Source organism: Neomonachus schauinslandi, chromosome 5, assembly GCF_002201575.2.
Source record: "Neomonachus schauinslandi chromosome 5, ASM220157v2, whole genome shotgun sequence".
NCBI classification, from domain to species: domain Eukaryota; kingdom Metazoa; phylum Chordata; class Mammalia; order Carnivora; family Phocidae; genus Neomonachus; species Neomonachus schauinslandi.
In genome coordinates this window covers 67,119,762-67,140,295 of record NC_058407.1, presented here as the reverse complement: position 1 = coordinate 67,140,295, position 20,534 = coordinate 67,119,762, and the positions used below count along the sequence as shown (strand labels likewise).

At 41.8% G+C, this 20,534-nt stretch overlaps 1 protein-coding gene across 5 annotated transcripts in view; it reads left to right on the top strand.

The window, feature by feature from the left end:
- Positions 1-19,958, top strand: part of ANO6 (anoctamin 6) — a 186,668-nt gene extending 166,710 nt beyond the window's left edge. For 2 of the 5 annotated variants that reach the window (XM_021704770.2, XM_021704768.2), the window contains 5 exons: positions 5,465-5,670; positions 7,412-7,471; positions 10,044-10,246; positions 11,509-11,614; positions 16,752-19,958. In XM_021704770.2, coding sequence (XP_021560445.1) covers positions 5,465-5,670; positions 7,412-7,471; positions 10,044-10,246; positions 11,509-11,614; positions 16,752-16,958 — 782 coding nt within the window. In that variant the 3' untranslated portion in view covers positions 16,959-19,958. Of the gene's footprint in view, positions 1-5,464; positions 5,671-7,411; positions 7,472-10,043; positions 10,247-11,508; positions 11,615-16,751 lie in introns of those variants that run through there. The other 3 variants (XM_021704771.2, XM_021704769.2, XM_021704772.1) reach the window with 3 other exon arrangements.
- The last annotated feature ends 576 nt before the right edge of the window (positions 19,959-20,534 follow it).

Sequence of the window (20,534 nt, the reverse complement as noted above, 5' to 3'; positions counted from 1 at the left end):
CTTCAGTACATAATGTAGAAGCTATATTTATTTATTTATTCTGTTTATTTTCAAAAGGACTGCAAGACAATTACCTCTGATTCCAAAATGAGTCATAACTGTAAATATTTCTTATTGGAGCTATTATCAGCATTAATAACAACATTCTGGGGCAGAATATCATTTGTTATTTTAGTACCAAAAATATACCTTGGAGAAAGTTATTTTTCTGTAGTTGACTAGTCAAATAAATAGTGTTGCGAGAAGAAGTTATAGGAAAAGGTTGTGCTTTGGGGAGAAGTTGGCATGACTTTTAGAATTTCATAGTCTCATTAAAATAATTACCAACAAAATAACTCCTACAAGAAAGGATGGAATAACAACTGTTACAGATATTTTTTTAGATTATTACATTGTTTTCCTACTATCTAATACCTAATGAATTAGAAAAATTAATCTGTTTCTGATCTGTATTCAACACCAGAGCGAAATCTACTTTTTGTTATTTTACTTTTTGGGAGATAGAATTGCCAAGTGCCTTTTGAATTATTTTTGTTCCTCTAAAATAAATATAGAGTGCCTCCAGTGATGGTCTCATCACCACAACTCCCTCCTTCTGGTTTTCCCCCCATATTCATGAATGACACCGCCATCTACCGTTTTAATTATGCCTCCTACCTGCTGAAGGGAACCATCTTCCAGCATACAACCCTGGAGCCTCGTACCCAGCCACCAGCTCTGTTCCCCTCTGCCTGAAACACCCTTCCCTGCTTCTCTACCTGAGGAACGCCTGTCAAGCCTCAGCAGTAACCCTAACTTTTCACACAGATTTGCTGCTCTTTTCTCTAGGCATTAACAGCGCTTAATTCCTGCCTTGATGGCATCTGGCTGTGTGCATTCCTGTCCCCCTGGCTAGACTGATTCCCCCCAAGGTGGCTACCAGGACCTTTGCATCTTTCAGCCCTCAGCTGGAGCACCACTGTCTGGACCTCATACTCATAAATATTTAAGTGACCTAAGCTTGGAGTTTCAACACACACATACAGCTGTTAGTTGAGTTTACATTAACATTGCCCCCACCATCCCAGTGAAGTTCTTTATGGCATGTTTTTGGGGTTTTATTTTTGAGTGAAATTTCTACTTTATTTATTTATATCCACCATCCTTGGAGATTATTAAAGTAACCCTGGTGTGTTAACCAAAATTGCCTCCCCAAGTGTATGTTCCTAACTTCTGAGAATTCAGACACAGGTTATAGAGAAAGAGCCTGTCAGACTAAAATCTGGAAGCCATAAGATAGCATTTTGTGCTTCTAGCATGACACAGCATGACCAGTCTCTTGAGAACTTAGTGATGGCTTCCCAGGGGGCAGGTGCCACAAATTAAATGCAGTAAAGTGATGGAGTGGGCCCTGTTTTTCTCTGTCCCTGCCTCTTCGACCCTTCCTAACTTGACCTCACTGTCCTCCATCTCCAAGTTAAGTTTTAAAAAGACCTAGTAAAACAATGACCCTCATCTATTATTTTCTCCATTTAATTTACTATAATTAATATCAACACTTCTTCAGCATCTTCTCATGCCCACCCCTTTCCTGTCTCTCCAGTGCTAACCCCAGCTAAGCACCCCCTACACTCTGCAGGACTCAGGCCTGTCTTCCCCCACTCCCTCACCTCTACTGTTTCTGCCCACCACCTACATTGATATTTACTCATCTTTGCAGGCCTCCTCTCTCTTTACTCATTCATTCATTCATCCAATAAACATTTTGGAGCGCCTGGAATGCCAAATACTGTATCGATTGGTGGCGATACCAACATAAGGAAGACAGGGTGCCTGCCCTCACAGAGCCAAGGGAGGGGTGGTAATACCTGGCAGATTGTTAAGAAGGTGAATGAAGATCAGACTTCCTAGAGCAGGTGATATTTGAACTGGATTTTGAAGGATGGATGGAAGTTGTCTACCTAAAGTATGGTAAAGGGAATAGACATTTCATGCAGAGAGGTAGACCCATTTAAAAGTATCAGGGCCTGTAACAGCTTGGCCAGTTCAAAGAGTGGCAAGTAAACAAAGTATGGTGAGAACAAAGGATCCAAAGGTGGGAATATCAGGTAAGCAAGGGCCATGTCATAATGGGTCTTGTGTGCTTAGCCAGGGGACTAGAACTTATTTTTTTTAAGATTTTATTTATGTGTCAGAGAGAGAGAGAGAGCATGCACACACACAAGCAGGGGGAACGGCAGGCAGAGGGAGAGGGAGAAGCAGGTTCCCTGCTGAGCACAGAGCCAGATGCAGGACTTGTTCCCAGGACTCTGGGATCATGACCTGAGCTGAAGGCAGACGCTTAACCGACTGAGCCACCCAGGAGTCCCTAGAACCTATCCTTAATGAACTTATCCTTACCCACTGGAATATTTGTAAGCAAGAGAATTATATAATGTTTATGTTGAAAAAGATCAGATCATTCTGCTGCAGAATGGAAGATATTTGGAAGGAAAAGGATATTTTGGGAGGTTACACCAGGTAACCTACACAATTGGGTAATCCCCACACCTAAATAGAGGCAGTAGGCATAGGAATAGAGATCAGGGAGACAGATTTGATACGTGTTAAAGAGAGGACTAGTATAGCAGGTGAGGAATAGAATTGTTGAGATAATTTCCAGGAGCTTGAATATGAGAAGAGCTGGTTTCAAGAAAATGGTTAGGCATTGGATATTTTTGAGTGTGAGGAGGTCTGTGAGACCTACCCATAGAAACATCCATTAGAAAATTGGATCCACCAGGAGCTCAGAGGAGCTGCAGGTGAGGCCATGGGAGTGATGCAGCATGCCAGGCACAGAATTGATGAGGCCCCCGAGGAAAGGGGGCATTTAAAGGATAAATGGATGGGGGGGGCACCTGGGTGGCTCAGTTGGTTAGGTGACTGCCTTCAGCTCAGGTCATGATCCTGGAGCCCCGGGATCGAGTCCCGCATCGGGCTCCCTGCTCAGCGGGGAGTCTGCTTCTCTCTCTGACTCTCCCCCCTCTCGTGCTCTATCTCATTCTCTCTCTCAAATAAATAAAATCTTAAAAAAAAAAAAATCAAGGGGGAAAAGCATTCCACTGAGAGGGAAACATTTGGCCGTATCAAAAGCAGCCTAGTAATCCAGCAAATAAGGACTGAAAATGTACGCTGGCTTAGGAATAGGCAGTCACCACAAAGTGAGCGCAGTGAGGGCTGAGGCAGGCAGGAGGTCGGGCTCGGAGGAAGGAAGGAGTGGTTGAGAAATAGTAGTTTAGCTACTTCTTCGAAAACTTGACTGCAAAGTGAAGAAGAAAGCAGAGCGTGTTAGAGAGCAATACAGGGTCATGAAAACATTTTAGGCAAGGATTATTTGTGTTTCTACAATGTGTGTTTCTTGCCTTGCGGAATCCATAGGTCTTTTTTGTTGTTGTTCTTCATTTCAGAAGTTTAGAAAGTTCTTCTCGCTTGAACATCAAAACAGATTAGATACCATGTTGGTTTTTCCGGTGCATTATTTTTAAATTAATCCATCTGTAATTTATATTGGTATTAGAAGTGAGGACTCCATAGGTCTTTCCAGTGATGTGCTAATTGCTCTAATACTTGAATCCACTGATTTGAAGTATCTCTTTTTATAATATAGTAAAATCCCATGAATATCTGCATCTGTTCTGTTTAATTCATACAATGAATGCACTAGCTCTAAACTGTTTGAGTTGCCATTGCGTAATAACATACATTAGCATCTCTTGGAGCTGGCCCATCTTAGCCTTTTTCAGAATGTCTCTCATACTGTCAGTTCAAGCATCCCTCTTTGTTATTTTACTTGTGTAGTTGTGTAGATTTCTTGAAAAACTTCAGCATCACTTTTCAGCTTTAAAAAAAAAAAATCTATTGGGGATTATTAACTAAATTTGCCTTAGAATTCAAAATTCTATTTTGGAGAAAAAAATTGATAAGTCCCCCAGCTTGAGTCAACCCAATTAAGAGTACATCCTACCATCCATTCATTTTTCATTATTTGTTTTTATTTTTTAAGTCCGTTATCATATCAGTGTTAACATTTCTCACTAATTTTTCCTAAGTAGTCTGAACTTCTATTGTTATTTTAAATGGCATCTTTTCTGTTTGAGATATTTAACTCGGTTAATTGCCAGGATAGTCCTAATTTCTGGCTTCTCTTGAGTAACGAGGAGATCTGGCGACACTGGACCCTCATTCCAACGTGGCTACTGGGAGTAGTCCCTTTCATTAGGCTATGCACTTGCCAGTATACCACAGTTGACTGCACCACCTCCACACGTTTCTGTTCTTGCCTGGGCCCTGCAGGCAGAGGAGTTCCTGTAGGGGTAGGTGGTACATAGACATAGTCAGCAGCATAGCACCAAGCTCTGGTGTCAATATCTATGACATCACCCGCTCTGGTCCTTGCCTGTCTTCCCCGAAGATGATGGCTCCTGCCTGGCCTGTGGACCTGCCAGATCTTTCCAGCCCTCTCTCTTCTTCTGCAACACACCCTGGTCTCTCAGACCAGAGGCGCATGCCAGTTCCTTCTACCTACATACCCCTCCATAGTCTTGCCCTTCCTGGCCAGATTGGTCCCTGCCCCTTTTCTGAGCTATAGGTGTAAAGGGGCTGTAAAGCTTCCTTTTATTCACAGCCTTAGTTCCATATCTGTACTAGTTTACTTGAAAGGTTTCTTTTAGATCTCTGGCCATCTCATTTCTAACCTTTACCCCCTCTATGGTACAGCTTGCCCCAAATCTCTGATGTCCTGTCTGTAGTGATACCGTATAAATTACAGACGAGGAAGAAAAGAACTTCTAAGCCATCACTTGAAATTTTACTTACTGTGACCACATAGACTGCAACAACTTCAAGATAAAAATTCCTAAAGAAGTATATTTTGCCTTATTAGGCCGCTTTCATCACCTACATATCTGTGATTCCAATTCTCTTCATGAATGTACTGCATTGCATTTGCAGACTCAGGGGAGCTTGTTCATTTCCCTGTTTCCGGCATATTTCCTCTAACATTCTCTAAACATAGCCTTCCCAAAAGTCCATTTCTTATTTCTTTTTAACTTGTTAGATGCTTCCACAACATTCCTGTTCTTTTTTTTTTAGCCCTAAATCACGAATCATCTTGCAACATTCTATTATCTCAACAGAGAATGAATAATACAAAGTGTCCCAACTTTACTGCCAGCAAATAACTTTAGTTGATTAAAGATTTTAAATATATTAGTCCTACTAAGTGTATACATATGAAAGAAACCAGCTATAACTAGTCTTCTTTCCAGAGACTTCACATTTGTCTTCTGTTTGGGTTCTTTCACTGTTGAACATTGTTATTACCATGGGTGTCTTTTCTCTTTGGGATTTAGTTTGTTGTTTGCCTTTTTCTTTATAAGAGTAAAGGAAAATATGTTGTCCTTCCATTCACCCGCCACTCCATGATGCGTGTCCGTTCCATTGGCAGTTATTCAGTTTGGGTTCGTCACCTTATTTGTGGCCTCTTTTCCACTGGCCCCTCTGTTGGCTCTGGTGAACAATATATTGGAAATAAGAGTGGACGCATGGAAAATGACTACCCAGTATAGACGCATGGTTCCCGAAAAAGCCCAAGACATCGGAGCATGGCAGCCCATCATGCAAGGAATAGCAATTCTGGCTGTGGTGACCAATGTGAGTAAACCTAGGCTTCACAGGGATTTTAGATTGAGAAATCCAAAAATGCATTAGTTTTGCTACCTAAAGAATCAGATGTTTGCTATTGTTTTTTTAAATGGGAGGGAGATGCCAATACTATTTGTCATATAAAAGCAGTTGTTATAACTGTGATTGTTATTTTTTAATGTTCTTAACGGTTTGTATTCTTATTCGCGACTTACAAAGTCAAGACCTCTTACGGGAGCAGTTGCTAACAGTGACCATTATACTATTATTCATTTGCTAAAGTTCTTATTCAATAGAAACATGGTAATAGTAATAACAGTAAGTACCAACTCTCTTAATCCTCACAGGAGTATCAAAGGAGTTATCCAGTAGTGCTTTTGTAACAGAGATAGATACCTGTCCACTTATAGTTGGAGGACCCTAAAATAAGAACTATCATTCTACCATATTTTATCATATATTCCAAACTACCAACTTAAAATATTAACTATTTGATGATGAAGTACGTATAAGCACTTTGCGTTCCATTCATGTGTTACCTTCCTTGTCTCCTAGGGCAGAGGTTCTTCAAGGAGGGGTGCTTTAGGGTGGGTTCCATCTCTCTTCTCCACCCCACCCCTTGGCCTTTGCTAGCCACTCGCTGGTCATTAGCTAAGCAGCCTCATACCCTGCATGTGTCCCAGCTTGAGGGAACAGAACATAGTCCTTTACAACCTGTATAGACTTTGGACCAATCCGAACAGTTACCTCCCCCATCCTCCCCACCCCCCCCTTTATAAACACAGGCCAACAAGGAGCTCTCAGGGAGAATAAGTTCCATACCAGCCCAGTAGGGGAATGACCACCTTCCCTAGATATATCCTTACAACTAGGGCTATTTCCTCCCTTATTTCACTGCCCATTTTACACTCAGGTCACATTCCCCAACATGATGACATCCCTGTTTTAATTTCTTTGTCAAGCCACACTTTCCCTGAATCCGCAGCCTTTTTCCATGAGCACTTGTGGAAACAGAAGAGAATTCAGCAGTGCCTGTGGGTCAGGCTCCTGGTCCAGCTCGGCACTGCAGACCGGTCAGACCCAAGGTCCAGTTCTCAGTGCTGCAGCTTCCAAGCTACATGACCTTGGGCCAGGCCTTAACACTTCAGAGCTTCAGTTTATCATTTGTAAATTGAATAGTTCCTTACCGCATATTTTAAGAATATTATATACCACAAAGGGTAGCCAGGGACTTCAGGGAGTTAATGCATGGAATGCACAGAGCCTGGTCCTCATGCAGTGTTAGCTGCTGCTGTGTTATTATCTTCATCACCCATCATCAGTCTCAGTGACTCTGTGTAGACTTTGACAGGTATCTAAACTAAAGGCACAAGAATTTTACAATGTCACTGAGCCGTGGTTACAGTTTTACACAATAAGGCCAATTATCTGGAACCCAGCTGTCACACCAAGAACCCTTAATTTATCTGAATTGTATGCTATCCCTACTTCTTGGAGAAAGTTGCAAATTGCACACAAAAGACAACTGCTAGCTTGTATCATTTTCCATTCACCCAAGTAGCCCACACCTTCAACATCCCCTGTGCTACGGAATGAAGACGTGCAGAAATAGGACAGTGAGGCCTTTCAAGTTCTACAATCATAAAAGAGTGACTGTCACATTCAATATGCTGTATAACCCCAAGCAAGGCAGGAACATGGACTTGTGTGCTTTAGTTTGAAACTAAAAGGGTTTTTGTTTGACCTTCAGCTAACCAGAAAATTCAGAGGACTTCTACTCCCCATTCCTCAGCACTCTGGTTTGATTGTGGTAGGCACCTTCTCCTACTATCCCCTGCATGGCTCCACTCCATTGGCACAAATGGGGTATTGGCCGTGTCTCTAGGGCTACTCTGGGGGGTGTGGGTGTGTACATGGGCACATGCATGCCTGCTAACTGGTGCTACTGGGTTTTTTTTTTTTTTTTAAGATTTTATTTATTTGAGAGAGAGAGAGAGCACATGAGAGGGGGGAGGGTCAGAGGGAGAAGCAGACCCCCCGCTGAGCAGGGAGCCCGATGCGGGACTCGATCCCGGGACTCCAGGATCATGACCTGAGCCGAAGGCAGTCGCTTAACCAACTGAGCCACCCAGGCGCCCCTGTGCTACGGGTTCTTATCCAGTAGTTTTTTCTTCTAACTTAGGCGTCGTTTTATTATACCCTAGGAAAACTACTTTTTAGATCATTGATTGAACTACGGACAATCTTTCTTTCCATATTATTAGGATTTAATACAGCTTCCAAGCTGCAGGTCCTGTGCATGTTTGTGTACGTGTCTGTAAGAATGAAACGTATATCATTCCCTCACATACCTAATGTATGCCTCTACCATCTACTGGGCACAAAAATGGCTAACTTCCCATAATAGGAGAACTTTCAACTATGGGAAGAAGAGAATAGCCACCAGGGATGAAAATGGACATCAAGCAAGAGTTTGGTATGAAATCATTCATCTTAAAGCTGCTGGTGCAATACATGAGCTGAGTTGACGTGGTTGTCTCAGGCCACAGTATCTGCCATTGAAGACCGATTTTAATTTGATATAAATGGAAAATTGTGTTCAGAACAGCACAGGAAGCAAAGCACACCGCATTTACTTGCACTCTTGCAGTGCGTCTCAAAACAGCTCAATTCAGGAGGAATAAGTATCTTGTCAGAAGACAAGAGAATTCTCTTCCTTGTTGGAATTTTTATAGCTTCCTGGAGCACATCTGCAGGTGATTCTGTAAAAAGCTATAGTTAAATAACAGGAAATGTTAAACTACTGAAATCTGGGAAAAGTAAAATATTCTTGTCTTATACCCACCCCTCCCACCCCCCCACCACAGACAGGCAAACACACACACACACACACACACACACATTCACTTCAGAGGAAATGACAAAGCTGGTTCTACTAAGGGGAGTAATTTTGCAATAGAAAAGCCCCCTTAGTTGTTTTTCTTGCTCTGCCTGAGATCTTGTTTGTTGGCTTATGGTCACACTGCATCTAAACCATATGTTCAGATGAATACTTTTAAAAATCATGTGCCAAAAACATGCCTTTCTGCTTCAATTTTAAATGAATCATTTAGCTTTGTTTATTTGCAGAGAATTTGGGTTAAAGTATATTCCTTACTTTCTCCCTCTTTCAAACCAATTTCATATATTGGGGAGTTTAAAGCCCAAATTAAAGAATTTTAGAGAAAATTCATGTAATTCATAATAGCTTTATGTCCTGATAGAGGTCTGCCTGACACAGACCCAGGTTAAAAATTAATTTCAGTTTATTCCTTTAATCTGGGATCACACTAAACTTTGTTCAGTTAGTCTTTTTGAAGTTTAGAGGCTTAGACACTAGATCTAATAAAATAGGCATACACTTGACTGTATGAATGCAGCAACCCCATAGTTTCTTGCTACCTACATTTTAAAATTAATAAATTCTTGCTCTCTAATGAAGCAACATATGCAAGTATATACTGAGTTTAAAGTCAGACAGACTATGGGTTGACATGTATAAGTAAGTCAGGATACTCTAGGGGAAAAAGTATGAATTTGAAGGCCACTATTAGACTAAGGAAAATCTATTTTATGCAATTTATATTCTATTTTTAAGAGGCAGATATTTCAAAATCAGTTTTATATCTATTGTAAACTCTACAAAGGAATTAAAAAAGGCCAAATTATTTTCATAATATTGACCCTAATATTACTTATGAAAAAGGGCCTTCTAAATCATAAAAGAAAGATTAAAATTATATCAAGTAGGGCACCTGGGTGGCTCAGTCGTTAAAAGTCTGCCTTCGGCTCAGGTCATGATCCTAGGGTCCTGGGATCAAGCCCCGTATGGGGCTCCCTGCTTGGCGGGAAGCCTGCTTCTCCCTCTCCCACTCCCCCTGCTTGTGTTCCCGCTCTCGCTCTGTCAAATCAATCAAATTATATCAAGTAGATTTCCAAGGTTGATTGAGTTGTATAATATTCTAATTTTTGAAAATCTAATTTATATAACAATATATGCAAGCAACTTGAGTTAATCCAGGATACCCTGGTCTACAATTATTCTTACTGTACTTAAGAAACATAATAGGCAACTTGCAAGCCTTTGCTTTTCAACTGCAGATGGACTTCTGGACAGCCCTTAGGTGAACTGAAGATCAAGAGGAAGTAACTGTTCTTTAAAGCAGCTGCTCAAAGACTTTAGGACATTCACTATCTATATCCATTTGACAGGAAAGGATTAAAGTTTCTGAATCTTTCATTAAGAAAAATCAACTGATGAACACATAATTCTGGTGTGTTTGTTAACCATAGCTATAAAGGCTCTAAATTAATGCCCCCTTCCTGTTTTCCTCCCCAAATAGGCCATGATCATTGCTTTCACGTCAGACATGATCCCCCGCCTGGTGTATTACTGGTCCTTCTCTGTCCCTCCCTATGGGAACCACACCCATTACACCATGGAAGGATACATCAACAGTACTCTCTCCATTTTCAAGGTGTCAGACTTCAAAAATCAAAGCAAGGGAAATCCAGACCCTAAGGTTGTCATCCCTACCACATGCAGGCAAGTTCCGCTTACATGTTTGAAAATGCATTTCATCTTTTAAAGGACTTTTATTGTCATGTAATTCTAAATAAAATTGCTGGAGACATTTTTTCTTCCCCTAGGTTTTTTTTTAGCCAAACTTAATACAGACTGGGGTCGGAATTTACAAATCAAACCATAAAGCATGATTTAAAGATGGGGGTTTCAAATGATTGCAGGGAGACTGATCCAGGAGAAAAGTCTTGTTTGTATCTTAGAAATGAAGAAACTCAAGGAGTTCCAAAAAACAAGTAATTCAGTTGTATCAGACTAATCTGTTAATTCGAGCACAACCTGATGTACTGAGTGACAACAAAGTAGCACTCTCTCTCCAAAAATACAAAGATGAGAAATGTAAAGACCTCAGGCTCACCTAGCAGTATTCTCAAAAGCATTCCTTAAGGACTCTCTGCATTGATTGTAATGGCTGGTAAGGTCAACTGTGGACAGTAAACATCAAGTAAATCACTACTTGATAAAGTCTGTTGACTATAGGTCATAGTTTGTTTTTTTTTTTTAATCAGAGTCTTAACCCTAAAGGAGGATTTAAATCTCATTTAGTTCAACTCCTCAAACCCTTCTGTGGTTCAGATTCTCAGCAACACAACCAAGAAACCAGAAATAAGCCCCAAATAAATGTTTCTAGAGCCTCTTTGGAATTCCACATTGAGTCTTCTTACTCTTACTTGCCATAATTCTAAAGAGTAGTTAAACTCTTCCAGGCCTGATAGGTTACAGGCTGAGATGGGCTACCTGAGGGCGATATATACTCACAGCAGTAGCACATGATATCTCATACGGAAATCAGATTGATTATATTATAACGAGCACATGGGCATTACTCTCTACAGGGAGAGATAGCCCATAACTTGAGTGAAGCCTGAGGATACCACTATATAAATAAATTTATAAGCCTGTTCCTGAAAATACGCTACATTGTTCTAGTGTTATACTCTTTTGAGAAAGCAGGAATAAAACTGACAAAAAAAATTTTTTTTAATACTTTTGTGTTTACACATATGGAATGTGTCATTACCATCATCTTCCTATTTTATGTTCAGTCAAGTATTACTGGAGTCATTATTTCAGGATTTTGTAGCCAAATTAAACTCTTGGAGAAAACTTACAGGATGTCCAGTTTTAAAAAGCATTGCATTAATTACGACGTCTTTTGAAAGGGGCCCTTGCTTACAGTACTTAATCAGAAAGAATCTCCTGATAGCCCTCTGGTTTGTTTCCAGGTACCGTGATTTCCGGAACCCACCTGGACACGAACAACAGTATAAACACAACATCTACTACTGGCATGTGATCGCAGCCAAGCTGGCTTTCATCATTGTTATGGAGGTAGGAGAAGTATACTGTGAAAGAGTTCATAAGGCAGTAGATTTGCAGACCTTTTATTAGCAATAAGTGTTGCCAGCTCTGACTTAAAATACATTCTTTTCTCTTGCTAGTAAATTACCTGTTAATCACATTTAACATGGGCATACCCATAATGCTCTCATTAATGAAATGGGTTATCTGCTTGAAAAGGTGAAAGCATGTTGTGTGCTGGGGGCGATTCAGGGCCTCTCACTGTGGTATTGAGTGCCTTTTTGAGAAATTTGGGGCGCCGGGCTGCATGCTAGACTGTGAAGGGGCTTACCGAAGATCACGAAGATGTGATCTCTGCCCGAGAGACTGTTATTGCTGTCCTAGTTTTATTTGTATTATTATTTTTATTACATTTTCATAATATACCTCTTAGAATAGTTTTTTAAGCTCTTAAAAATGCCTATGGCAGTGATAAATTTGAAACTGATCTAACCAGCTTTACTTGTGACACGGAGGGAATAAGTGCTACCAAACCATGAAGCCTCAGAAGTTGCTCATGGGTGTGGTCAGTTAGGATTGCACTTCGCCGCAGAAAACACAAAACCCATCAATAGGGGCTTAAAGAAACAAAGATGGATTTTGCTCACGAGAAGTAGGTGGTTGCTCCCGAGTCAAGACCAGCTCGCTGACATGAGGATCGGATCTCCGATTCTCTAGGTTCTCTCTCTCCCCCTCTCTCGGCGTGTCATGTGGGAGCACTACAACTCCAGATGGAGCACATGTCGGGTCCAGACAGGAAGGGGATGCTCGCCATATCCGTTCCTTTTTGTCAGGAGAGAAAACGTTTTGCCAGAAGCCTCCAGGGCAGACGGCCGCCTGCATCACCTTGGGTAGCACCAGAGCACACGGCTCCTCCGAGCGACAGAGTAGGCCCAGAGGCAGGGAATTGGGTTTGCTCTGAACAAAATGAGCATCTGTTAGCAAGAAAAAGGTGGGATAGGCTGCCTGGCTTTGAGCATTTTTCTAGGATTTTTTTTTTTTTTTAATAGCTACCAAACATTAACAGAAGAAGAAACAAGTCGTCATTAGCTCCCCATCATCAGTGGATTCCTGGAGTATCTGATCCGTCAGCAAGAATCACTGGTTTATATTCAGATAGGTCGTTGCCAAAGTATTTCGACTTCTGCTTCTGATATTGTGGTGGACCAGATACTCTGAGGGGCCATTTCACTACACAGCATTCAGAATCAGCTTAAAATATAATTTCATTTTTGAGCTCACTGGAAGGGAGGAGAACCTACAAAGAGGGGGCAGAAAGGTGATGGCTAACCTAGAACAGTTAGCACCCCCCTGAAGCGCAGGGGCACTCTGAGGACGAGTGCGGTCATCAGCACCTCCCTCTAAAGGCTCAAGGGCGCCAAGCAGCGGGTCAGCAGTGCGGTGGACCAGCTGAGCTTGAGACTCTTGGATTCAGCCAGGGGCCCCCAAAAGAGCTAAAATTGTCTCAGAGCAGAAGGAAATGCATATATTCCCTGGAGAAAAGGTGTCCTCGGTTTAGACCACATTTTTTTCTCAGATTGAAATAATCAGGTATGAGCTTCCAAAGATCAACAATAATAAGGGGAAATAAGAAAAACCACAGGTGAGATTCAGGGGGAAAAAATAATAATTTGGACCTTCAATAACTTCAAGAGCATGCATTATCATTGTTAGGAATATAAATTCAATGTGTATGAAAATTTAAACAAAAAATGAGCGATTCATAAATGAACAATAAGAAACTAAAAAATTACAAGGTAATTTTGAAAAATACATAGTTGTTGAAATAAAAAAGCATATGGATTAAACAGAAGTCTGAAGCAAGAATGAATGAATTGGGACAGAGGTCTGAAAAAAATTACTCCCAGCACGTCACAGGGAGAGAAGAAAGTGGAAAATACGAAAAAAATTATGGAATTTTCAAAAAATTCACAGAAGGAAAAGGATACTAGAGAGGCAATATTTGAAAAGTTAATGGCTAAAATTCTTCCCAAAGAAATGAAAGGGCTCTGTTCACAGAGCAGAAAGCACAGCAAACATCAGGCAGAATAAAGAAATCCATGCTTACACAGATTGTGACAAAAGTGCAGCTCGTCAAAGATAAGATCTTAAAAGTAACCAGAGAAAAAGGACAGATGACTGATAAAGAAAATTAAAATTGAAATGAGAGTAGACTTTAACAGCAGCATGGAAGCCAGAAGAGAGTAGTCAAATAGCTTCCAAAATGCTAAAGAAGGGAACTCTAAACCTAGAATTGTAGCAAAATTTTGAGTAATTGAAAAATCTTTCCATAAGAAAATGCCAGCCCATATGGTTTTGTAGGAGAGTGATGCCATACTTTCTAGAACAGATCATTTTAGTTACCTCCAGAGATCAGAAAAAGGAAACGCTCTCCAACTCCTTTTTAGATCCTAAAATCACACAGAAATAGAAAGAGGAAAATTATAAGCCAGTCTCCTTCGTTACATTGATGCAAGGATCTTTCTAAAATGTGCCGATTGAATCTGGCAATATATTTTTTAAAGATGACATCAGACCACATTGGTTTATCCCAGAAATGCAAGGGTGGCATAACAAAGTCCACATCTATAAATATAGATGGGGAAAAACAAACCTCTCTTTCCTACAACATCAACTTTTGCCTCTTTATAATTTCCATCATTCAGACCCACTCTCTCTCTGTCATCTCAAATATTCTCCACCCTCACATTACCTAACTTATCAGAAGCATTTGACACAGCTCATCACTCTCTCCTTCTAGGAGTTCCTCCTCACTTGGCTCCCAGGAAAAAAAAAATTTTTTCCCCCTTTTCTCTTACGTCACTAGGCAGTTCCTTCTTCATTTCTTTGCTAGTCCCTTTTCTCTCCTCTCTCTCTCCTCACAGCTTTGGTGATCTCATGCAGTCCGTTGGCTTTAAATGCCATCTATATGCCAGTGATTCACAACATATTTACCTCCAGAACACCGCTCTCCTGAACTCAACCCATGAATCCAACTGCCTACTTGACCTTTCTGCTTGGAGAGCTAACAGATAAATCTACTGCCCCAAATGCCCATATTTTCTTCAGTCCACTTGGAATGTTCTCTCTGTGCTGCCCTAAATGCTGCACCCACAGTGGGTCTGCCCCCTCTCAGTCATGGCAGTTGGCATTTACCTCACTGGTTGTTAAGGGCAAAATTCTTGGAGCACCCCCCACACACACACACTTACCCCACATGCAGTGCTGTTGGCTTTTCCTTTGACAGTACATTGCAGATCTGACCCTTCTTACGAGCTCTGTTGCTAGAGCCGGGTTGGAGTCACCATCATTTCTTGCCTGAATTAGGGCCACAGGCTCCTGACTGGGCTCCCAGCTGTCTTCACATCTCATTCAGAGCCGGGCAAGGCCTGACACGCTCTAGCCATGCTCTGTTACCTCTCTCTTGTCCCTGCTCTCCTCCTCACTCATGTCCCTCCAGCTCTGTCGCTCCTGATGTACAGCCGGCAGGCTTCCGCCACCGAGCCTCTGTAGTGGCTCTTCCCTCTGCCTTGCATGCCTTTCCTCCTGATTTCTGCACGGCGAGTTCCCTCACCTGCATAAAGCCTTGGCTCAGTGAGGCATACCAGGCTAATCTGTACAAAATCTACCTGAAATTGGCCTCCCACCTAACACAAACTCCTACTCTGCTTTACTGCTTTCTCCATGCTCTTATCATGTGAACACTGTGTACAATTTATTGGTTTTTAATGATGTTTATTGTATATTACCTATCTCCTCGGTAGGTCAGAGACTTTTGAATAATGAACAAATAAAAATGTGTTCAGCATCGTTAGTCATCAGAAATGTAAGGCCAAAATGAAAATCCATTTCATAATCACTATGTTGGTGGAAAAAAAAAAGAATTGATGACCACAAGTGCTGGCAAGAATGCAGAGCCTCTGAAACCATCACACGCTGCTCGTGCGCGTGGAAGCTGGTTTAACTACTTTGGAAAATACTTTGGCACCATCTTGGAAATTTGAATATTCATTTAACAGAGTCTTGGCAGTTCCACTTCTGGGTCATCCCCTTGAGAAACTCTCACAGATGTCCTCCAGAATCCAAGTCCAAAAACACTCTCAACATCATTGTTTCTAATACAAACACTAGAAACAATGGAATGGATAAATTACAGTGTATGCAGACAGACTATTATACAGAATTGATAATGAACGGACTACAGTTATGCACAATAACATTGGTGGATTAGAAACTAGTTTTGAATGAAAAAAGTAATTTTCAGGGTCACCTGGGTGGCACAGTCAGTTGAGCATCCAACTCAGCTCATGATCTCTTGCAGTCATGGGATCGAGCCCATGTTGGGCTCTGTGCTCAGCGTGGAGTCTGCTTGAGATTCTCTCTCCCTCTCTACCTCCTGCACTTGCTCTCTCTCTAGTAAATAAATAAATCTTTTAAGTAATTTTCGAAAGACCATATACAGTATCATACTTTTTTACAAAGTTCAAATCAAGCGAGACTAAACAATATATTATTTGGGGCTATATACATATCTTGTTAAACTTGATTTCTTTTTTTTTTTTTTTAAGATTTTATTTATTTATTTGAGAGAGAGAGAATGAGAGAGAGCACATGAGAAGGGGGAGGGTCAGAGGGAGGAGCAGACTCCCTGCCGAGCAGGGAGCCCGACGCGGGACTCGATCCCGGGACTCCAGGATCATGACCTGAGCTGAAGGCAGTCGCTCAACCGACTGAGCCACCCAGGCGCCCCGTTAAACTTGATTTCTAAAAATAAAATGATACAGATAGGATATAGGGCTAACCTTTGGGGGAAGAGGCCTGGAAATGAGATAGGAAAGGAACACATACACAAAAATACTACAGCATTGTCAGGGTGAGTGTTATAGATATTAGATCCATTCTTGTCTACATATCAAATAGTATTCTTGAAATTTTCAAAGTAACAAAATGTAGCTCCTTGGCAGACGCACATGGTGTAGGAGAGACTGGTTGTGTATGTAGAATGCCCACCGCCTTGTCCAGATCTATTGCTAGGATGACTAGCAAAAAGAAAAAACAAAAAAACAAAGCAACTCTGTGTTCCCCTCCATTTCTTTTTGATTGACATCTTTCTTCTTCTCTCCCACAGCATCTCATCTACTCTGTGAAATTTTTTGTATCCTATACCATCCCAGATGTATCAAAAAACACGAAGAGCAAGATCAGGAGAGAAAAATACTTAACCCAAAAGCTTCTTCGTGAGAATCACCTCAAAGATATGACAAAAAATATGGGGGTCATAGCTAAGAGGATGGGGGAAGTGGTAGATAACAATTTACGACCAAAATTAGAATAAGAGCTTTATGTTCTGAGAAGCACTTTACAGAATTTAACTGTCAAAATATATTATGAATCACTAATGAGAATGTTTAAGTTAAAACACTTTGGCAAATAGGAGTCTTCGCTATTAGCCATTTTCATAGAGATGATTTTTCCGTTTCAGCCAGCCACGCAGGACCTGGGAAATGTAAAACTTAGATCAAGAAGTGCATAAAACTAATCACCTGGAAAACCAGAAATATTACCCTTTTTTGATAAATTGGAATTTCTGTAACACAGAAAGTGTCTCGTAGTGTGCTTAAAAACCGCCCCTTCCAAAGCAGAATGGATTTTTGTCCCTCCATTTGATTATTTTCATTCCTTTCTGTTCTCAAGCACATGCTCCCCTTTTAGGCAATGTTTCATTTCTTCACTTCGCCAGATCTGTCCCAGAGTTAGCTTTCCCTAAGACTAGACAGACATGCTAGCTTTTGTGTGATTAAAAATAGCTAACTCAGAATTCGGTTTGAATGGTGTATTCAGTGGCAAATAGACCCAAGAATTCACGGTATTTAGGTGTATTAGCACATCCCTACAGAAAATGAAACCTCACTTAATAAGAGGAAATGGTTTCAGTCTTCATTTTGGCCTGTCTTTCCGATCTCAAAGAAATACTCTTAATGGATTGGAATAAAGATAGCAAGGTCCTGAAGTGTATTTGTACTAATCCACAGTGACACCTTTTATCTTCTAGGAGCACTCCTAGAATCTTCTGTGCCTAATCAATGTTGACTGCTTTGCAAATCTCAAGGGAGTAAGATGACAAAAGCAGGGAAAGTTACAGATTCAAATAGAATTGTAACTCCTATTGATCAGGATAATTTACCTCTTCTAAATATATATAGTTTCTTGGGAAGAAAATGAAATCAAGGGACTAAAGTTACATTTTTATCAGTGTAATGGTCTGGAAAGATAAGCCCATCCGTTTCCCACCAGTTGTCGGTGACGCCTCAGATCCAGGAGGGAGAGCATCAGAGCCCACAAGCGCCACTGGGAACGGCTCACTATCTAGCCAGTGTGGCAGGCCAGTGCTGTGCGCGCTTAAGAGAACAGCAAGTGCCCTCACTGTGAGGCCGTGTGGGGCGTGCCTTTCCAGCAGGGGTCCTGCAGCCAAGTGATCAACATACCAAGGCATCTGCCATGGTCAGGGTGGTTCCCCACATCCTCCATTCCCTGTTCCCAGCCCAGCAACTTTGTAACTTGCACGCACCAAGGGCTGGGTGGGAGCGGTGGTGGGGGAAGTGGAGGCAGACAGGAGCAGACCCAGATCACTCCCAGTTCAGAAAAGAGACTGGTTTTGATTTGCGCTTCCAGCCTCCCTGACTTCCTGCTGAACGCCTTTGCCACGCATATCTTGCCTTCAGTGTGTTCAGCTCAGCAGTCTTTACTGCGCTTTACTGCCTTGCGGGTGCAAGGCCCTCTGGTGGGCTCTGGAGAAGAGCCGGGGCCTGCACCGCTCACCCTCGACTGGCACCAGGGCAGCGCTGGGTGCAGGAGAGGGGTCTGGCCCTGGGTTCTTGCTAGGTGGGCCACCACCCACTGCGGTGCTGCTAAACGCCCAGGTGCCATGGAAGCCAAGCCACTCAGAATCCCAGCAGCAAAGGGAAAGGAAAGCTGTTTCATGAGCAGATTCAGAGGCTTGTTGTAAGAGAGCAGCTTCACTCAAGGTCACAGTTCTGCACGCATGCCGTGAATGTTTAAAAAAACGAACAACAAAAATAGTATTTACGTAGGATCCATCAAAGCAGTATTCTGGGCTTCTGAATTGTCCCAGTGGATCAGGGGCAACATTTCACCAACTTTCTTGGTCACATGAACAATGGGAACTGAGTGCTCCCAACAAGCCACACGAGCTCTGACTGCACAAGGAGTAAGGAAGGAGTTTCTTGCAGCTGCTCAGTCCGCACAGCCCAGACCAGGTGCGTCTGGTCCTTCCCCTGCTCAGCTGTGACACTGCTCCTAGCAGTGGGGTGTCACTTCCTCTCCTCTCACCTCTGCTCTTCTCCGAAGCCTAGGACTATCTCCTCGTGTTGGATTTAGCGAGTACTCACTGTTTATGGGAGCCCAGAAAAGGAAATGTTCTTGCCTTATCTCCTTGTATATACAACTTTAAAAGAATTGTGCATTTACATCTTCATAAATCATCTTTCACAAATCATCTTCATAGTTTACAGTGTGCTTTTGTGGCCAGGAGGGGGAAAAGCTCTACATTTATAAAGGCAGAAAATCCGATGCATGACATTCCCCAATATTCCCCAGTATTCCCCAAACAGCGAAGGAGTAGGGAGCCAGGCTCCCCTGTGACACGGACAGCAGTCACGTAACTCCAGTGCTGACTGGGCGGCGGCGACGAAAAATGCGGGGCTGCGTGTGCAGGCCGGCACGGGCCGGATCGGGATATGTGTGCAGAAGCAGCACCCCAGGAAAAAGGGTGGGTGTGACGGTGCCCCCATGAGAGGAGAATCTGGCCTTCCGCCTGCCCGGTGTTAACCACTAGAGAACTTTGAGTTTTATATCCTTTTGTAATGCCTGTGAATTTTAGCAGATTGAAGCATTAGACCAAAATACTCAGGAGATTTTTCGTTAACTATCCCTCACATATTTCAGGTGTGTCGATAGAAAGGGAATGCTATCATTTTTGTTTGAAAACTAAACAAGGCCATCTTGTAAACTGTCACCAAACGCCTTGCCTTTTAATTACCCGTGCGTTCATCTGGAATTTCAGAAAACATTAGTTCACCATGGGGGGCAGAATGAGCTCTGCTATTGAAACACTTCTTGTACCGTTTCCTCATTGTGCATATTATAAGATGTTTGAAAAGTTAAAATGTTTGAGCAGCTTAACTAAACTAGAACGGAAATATTCACGATGCTTTCATACACTGCAGCATAAGATGTAAAGTTTGTAATGTTTTGTGAATTTGTGCATTTTAATATTCTTTTATAATTATGAGCATTTTAATAAATTCATTTTTCAAAACAACACTGGTCTACTCTATTTGTCTTCATGTTTTTAAGGAGAGCATATATATATATATATGCTATTTATCAATTATATATCATTCATATAACAAATTGTGTGCTTTTGTGTAGATGATCTCTAAAATTATATTTTTCACAGCCTACACTTACTTTGAAACATGATTTTTCCGGGAAAAACTCGGTGTGGGGTTTCAGCCAGGGCTGCTAAAAACCAGTTGTTGGGATTGAGCCCTGCCGAGGGCACCAAGCCCGGAGAGCAGGTGGGAGCTGAAAACCAGCCCACCTCTGCTCACCACACCCGCTGAGCCGGAGCCAGGCTGCATCAGCGAGGAGGGAGAGGCACTTCACAACTGCATAAAGTTGGCTTCTGCATGCTAAACCGTGATTGCAGGGGACAGTCACCCAGAGAGGGCAAGTCTGTAATCCCAGAAAGGCTGTTTGAACCTTCTGTGGCGCTGGGTACAGAAAAGGGAAATTATGGAGAAGAAGATAAAGCAAAATCTCATAAAAAATCAACCTTTTTATCCTGGACAACATATCCAGATTTTAACTCTTTTTTGTTTTGTTTTGG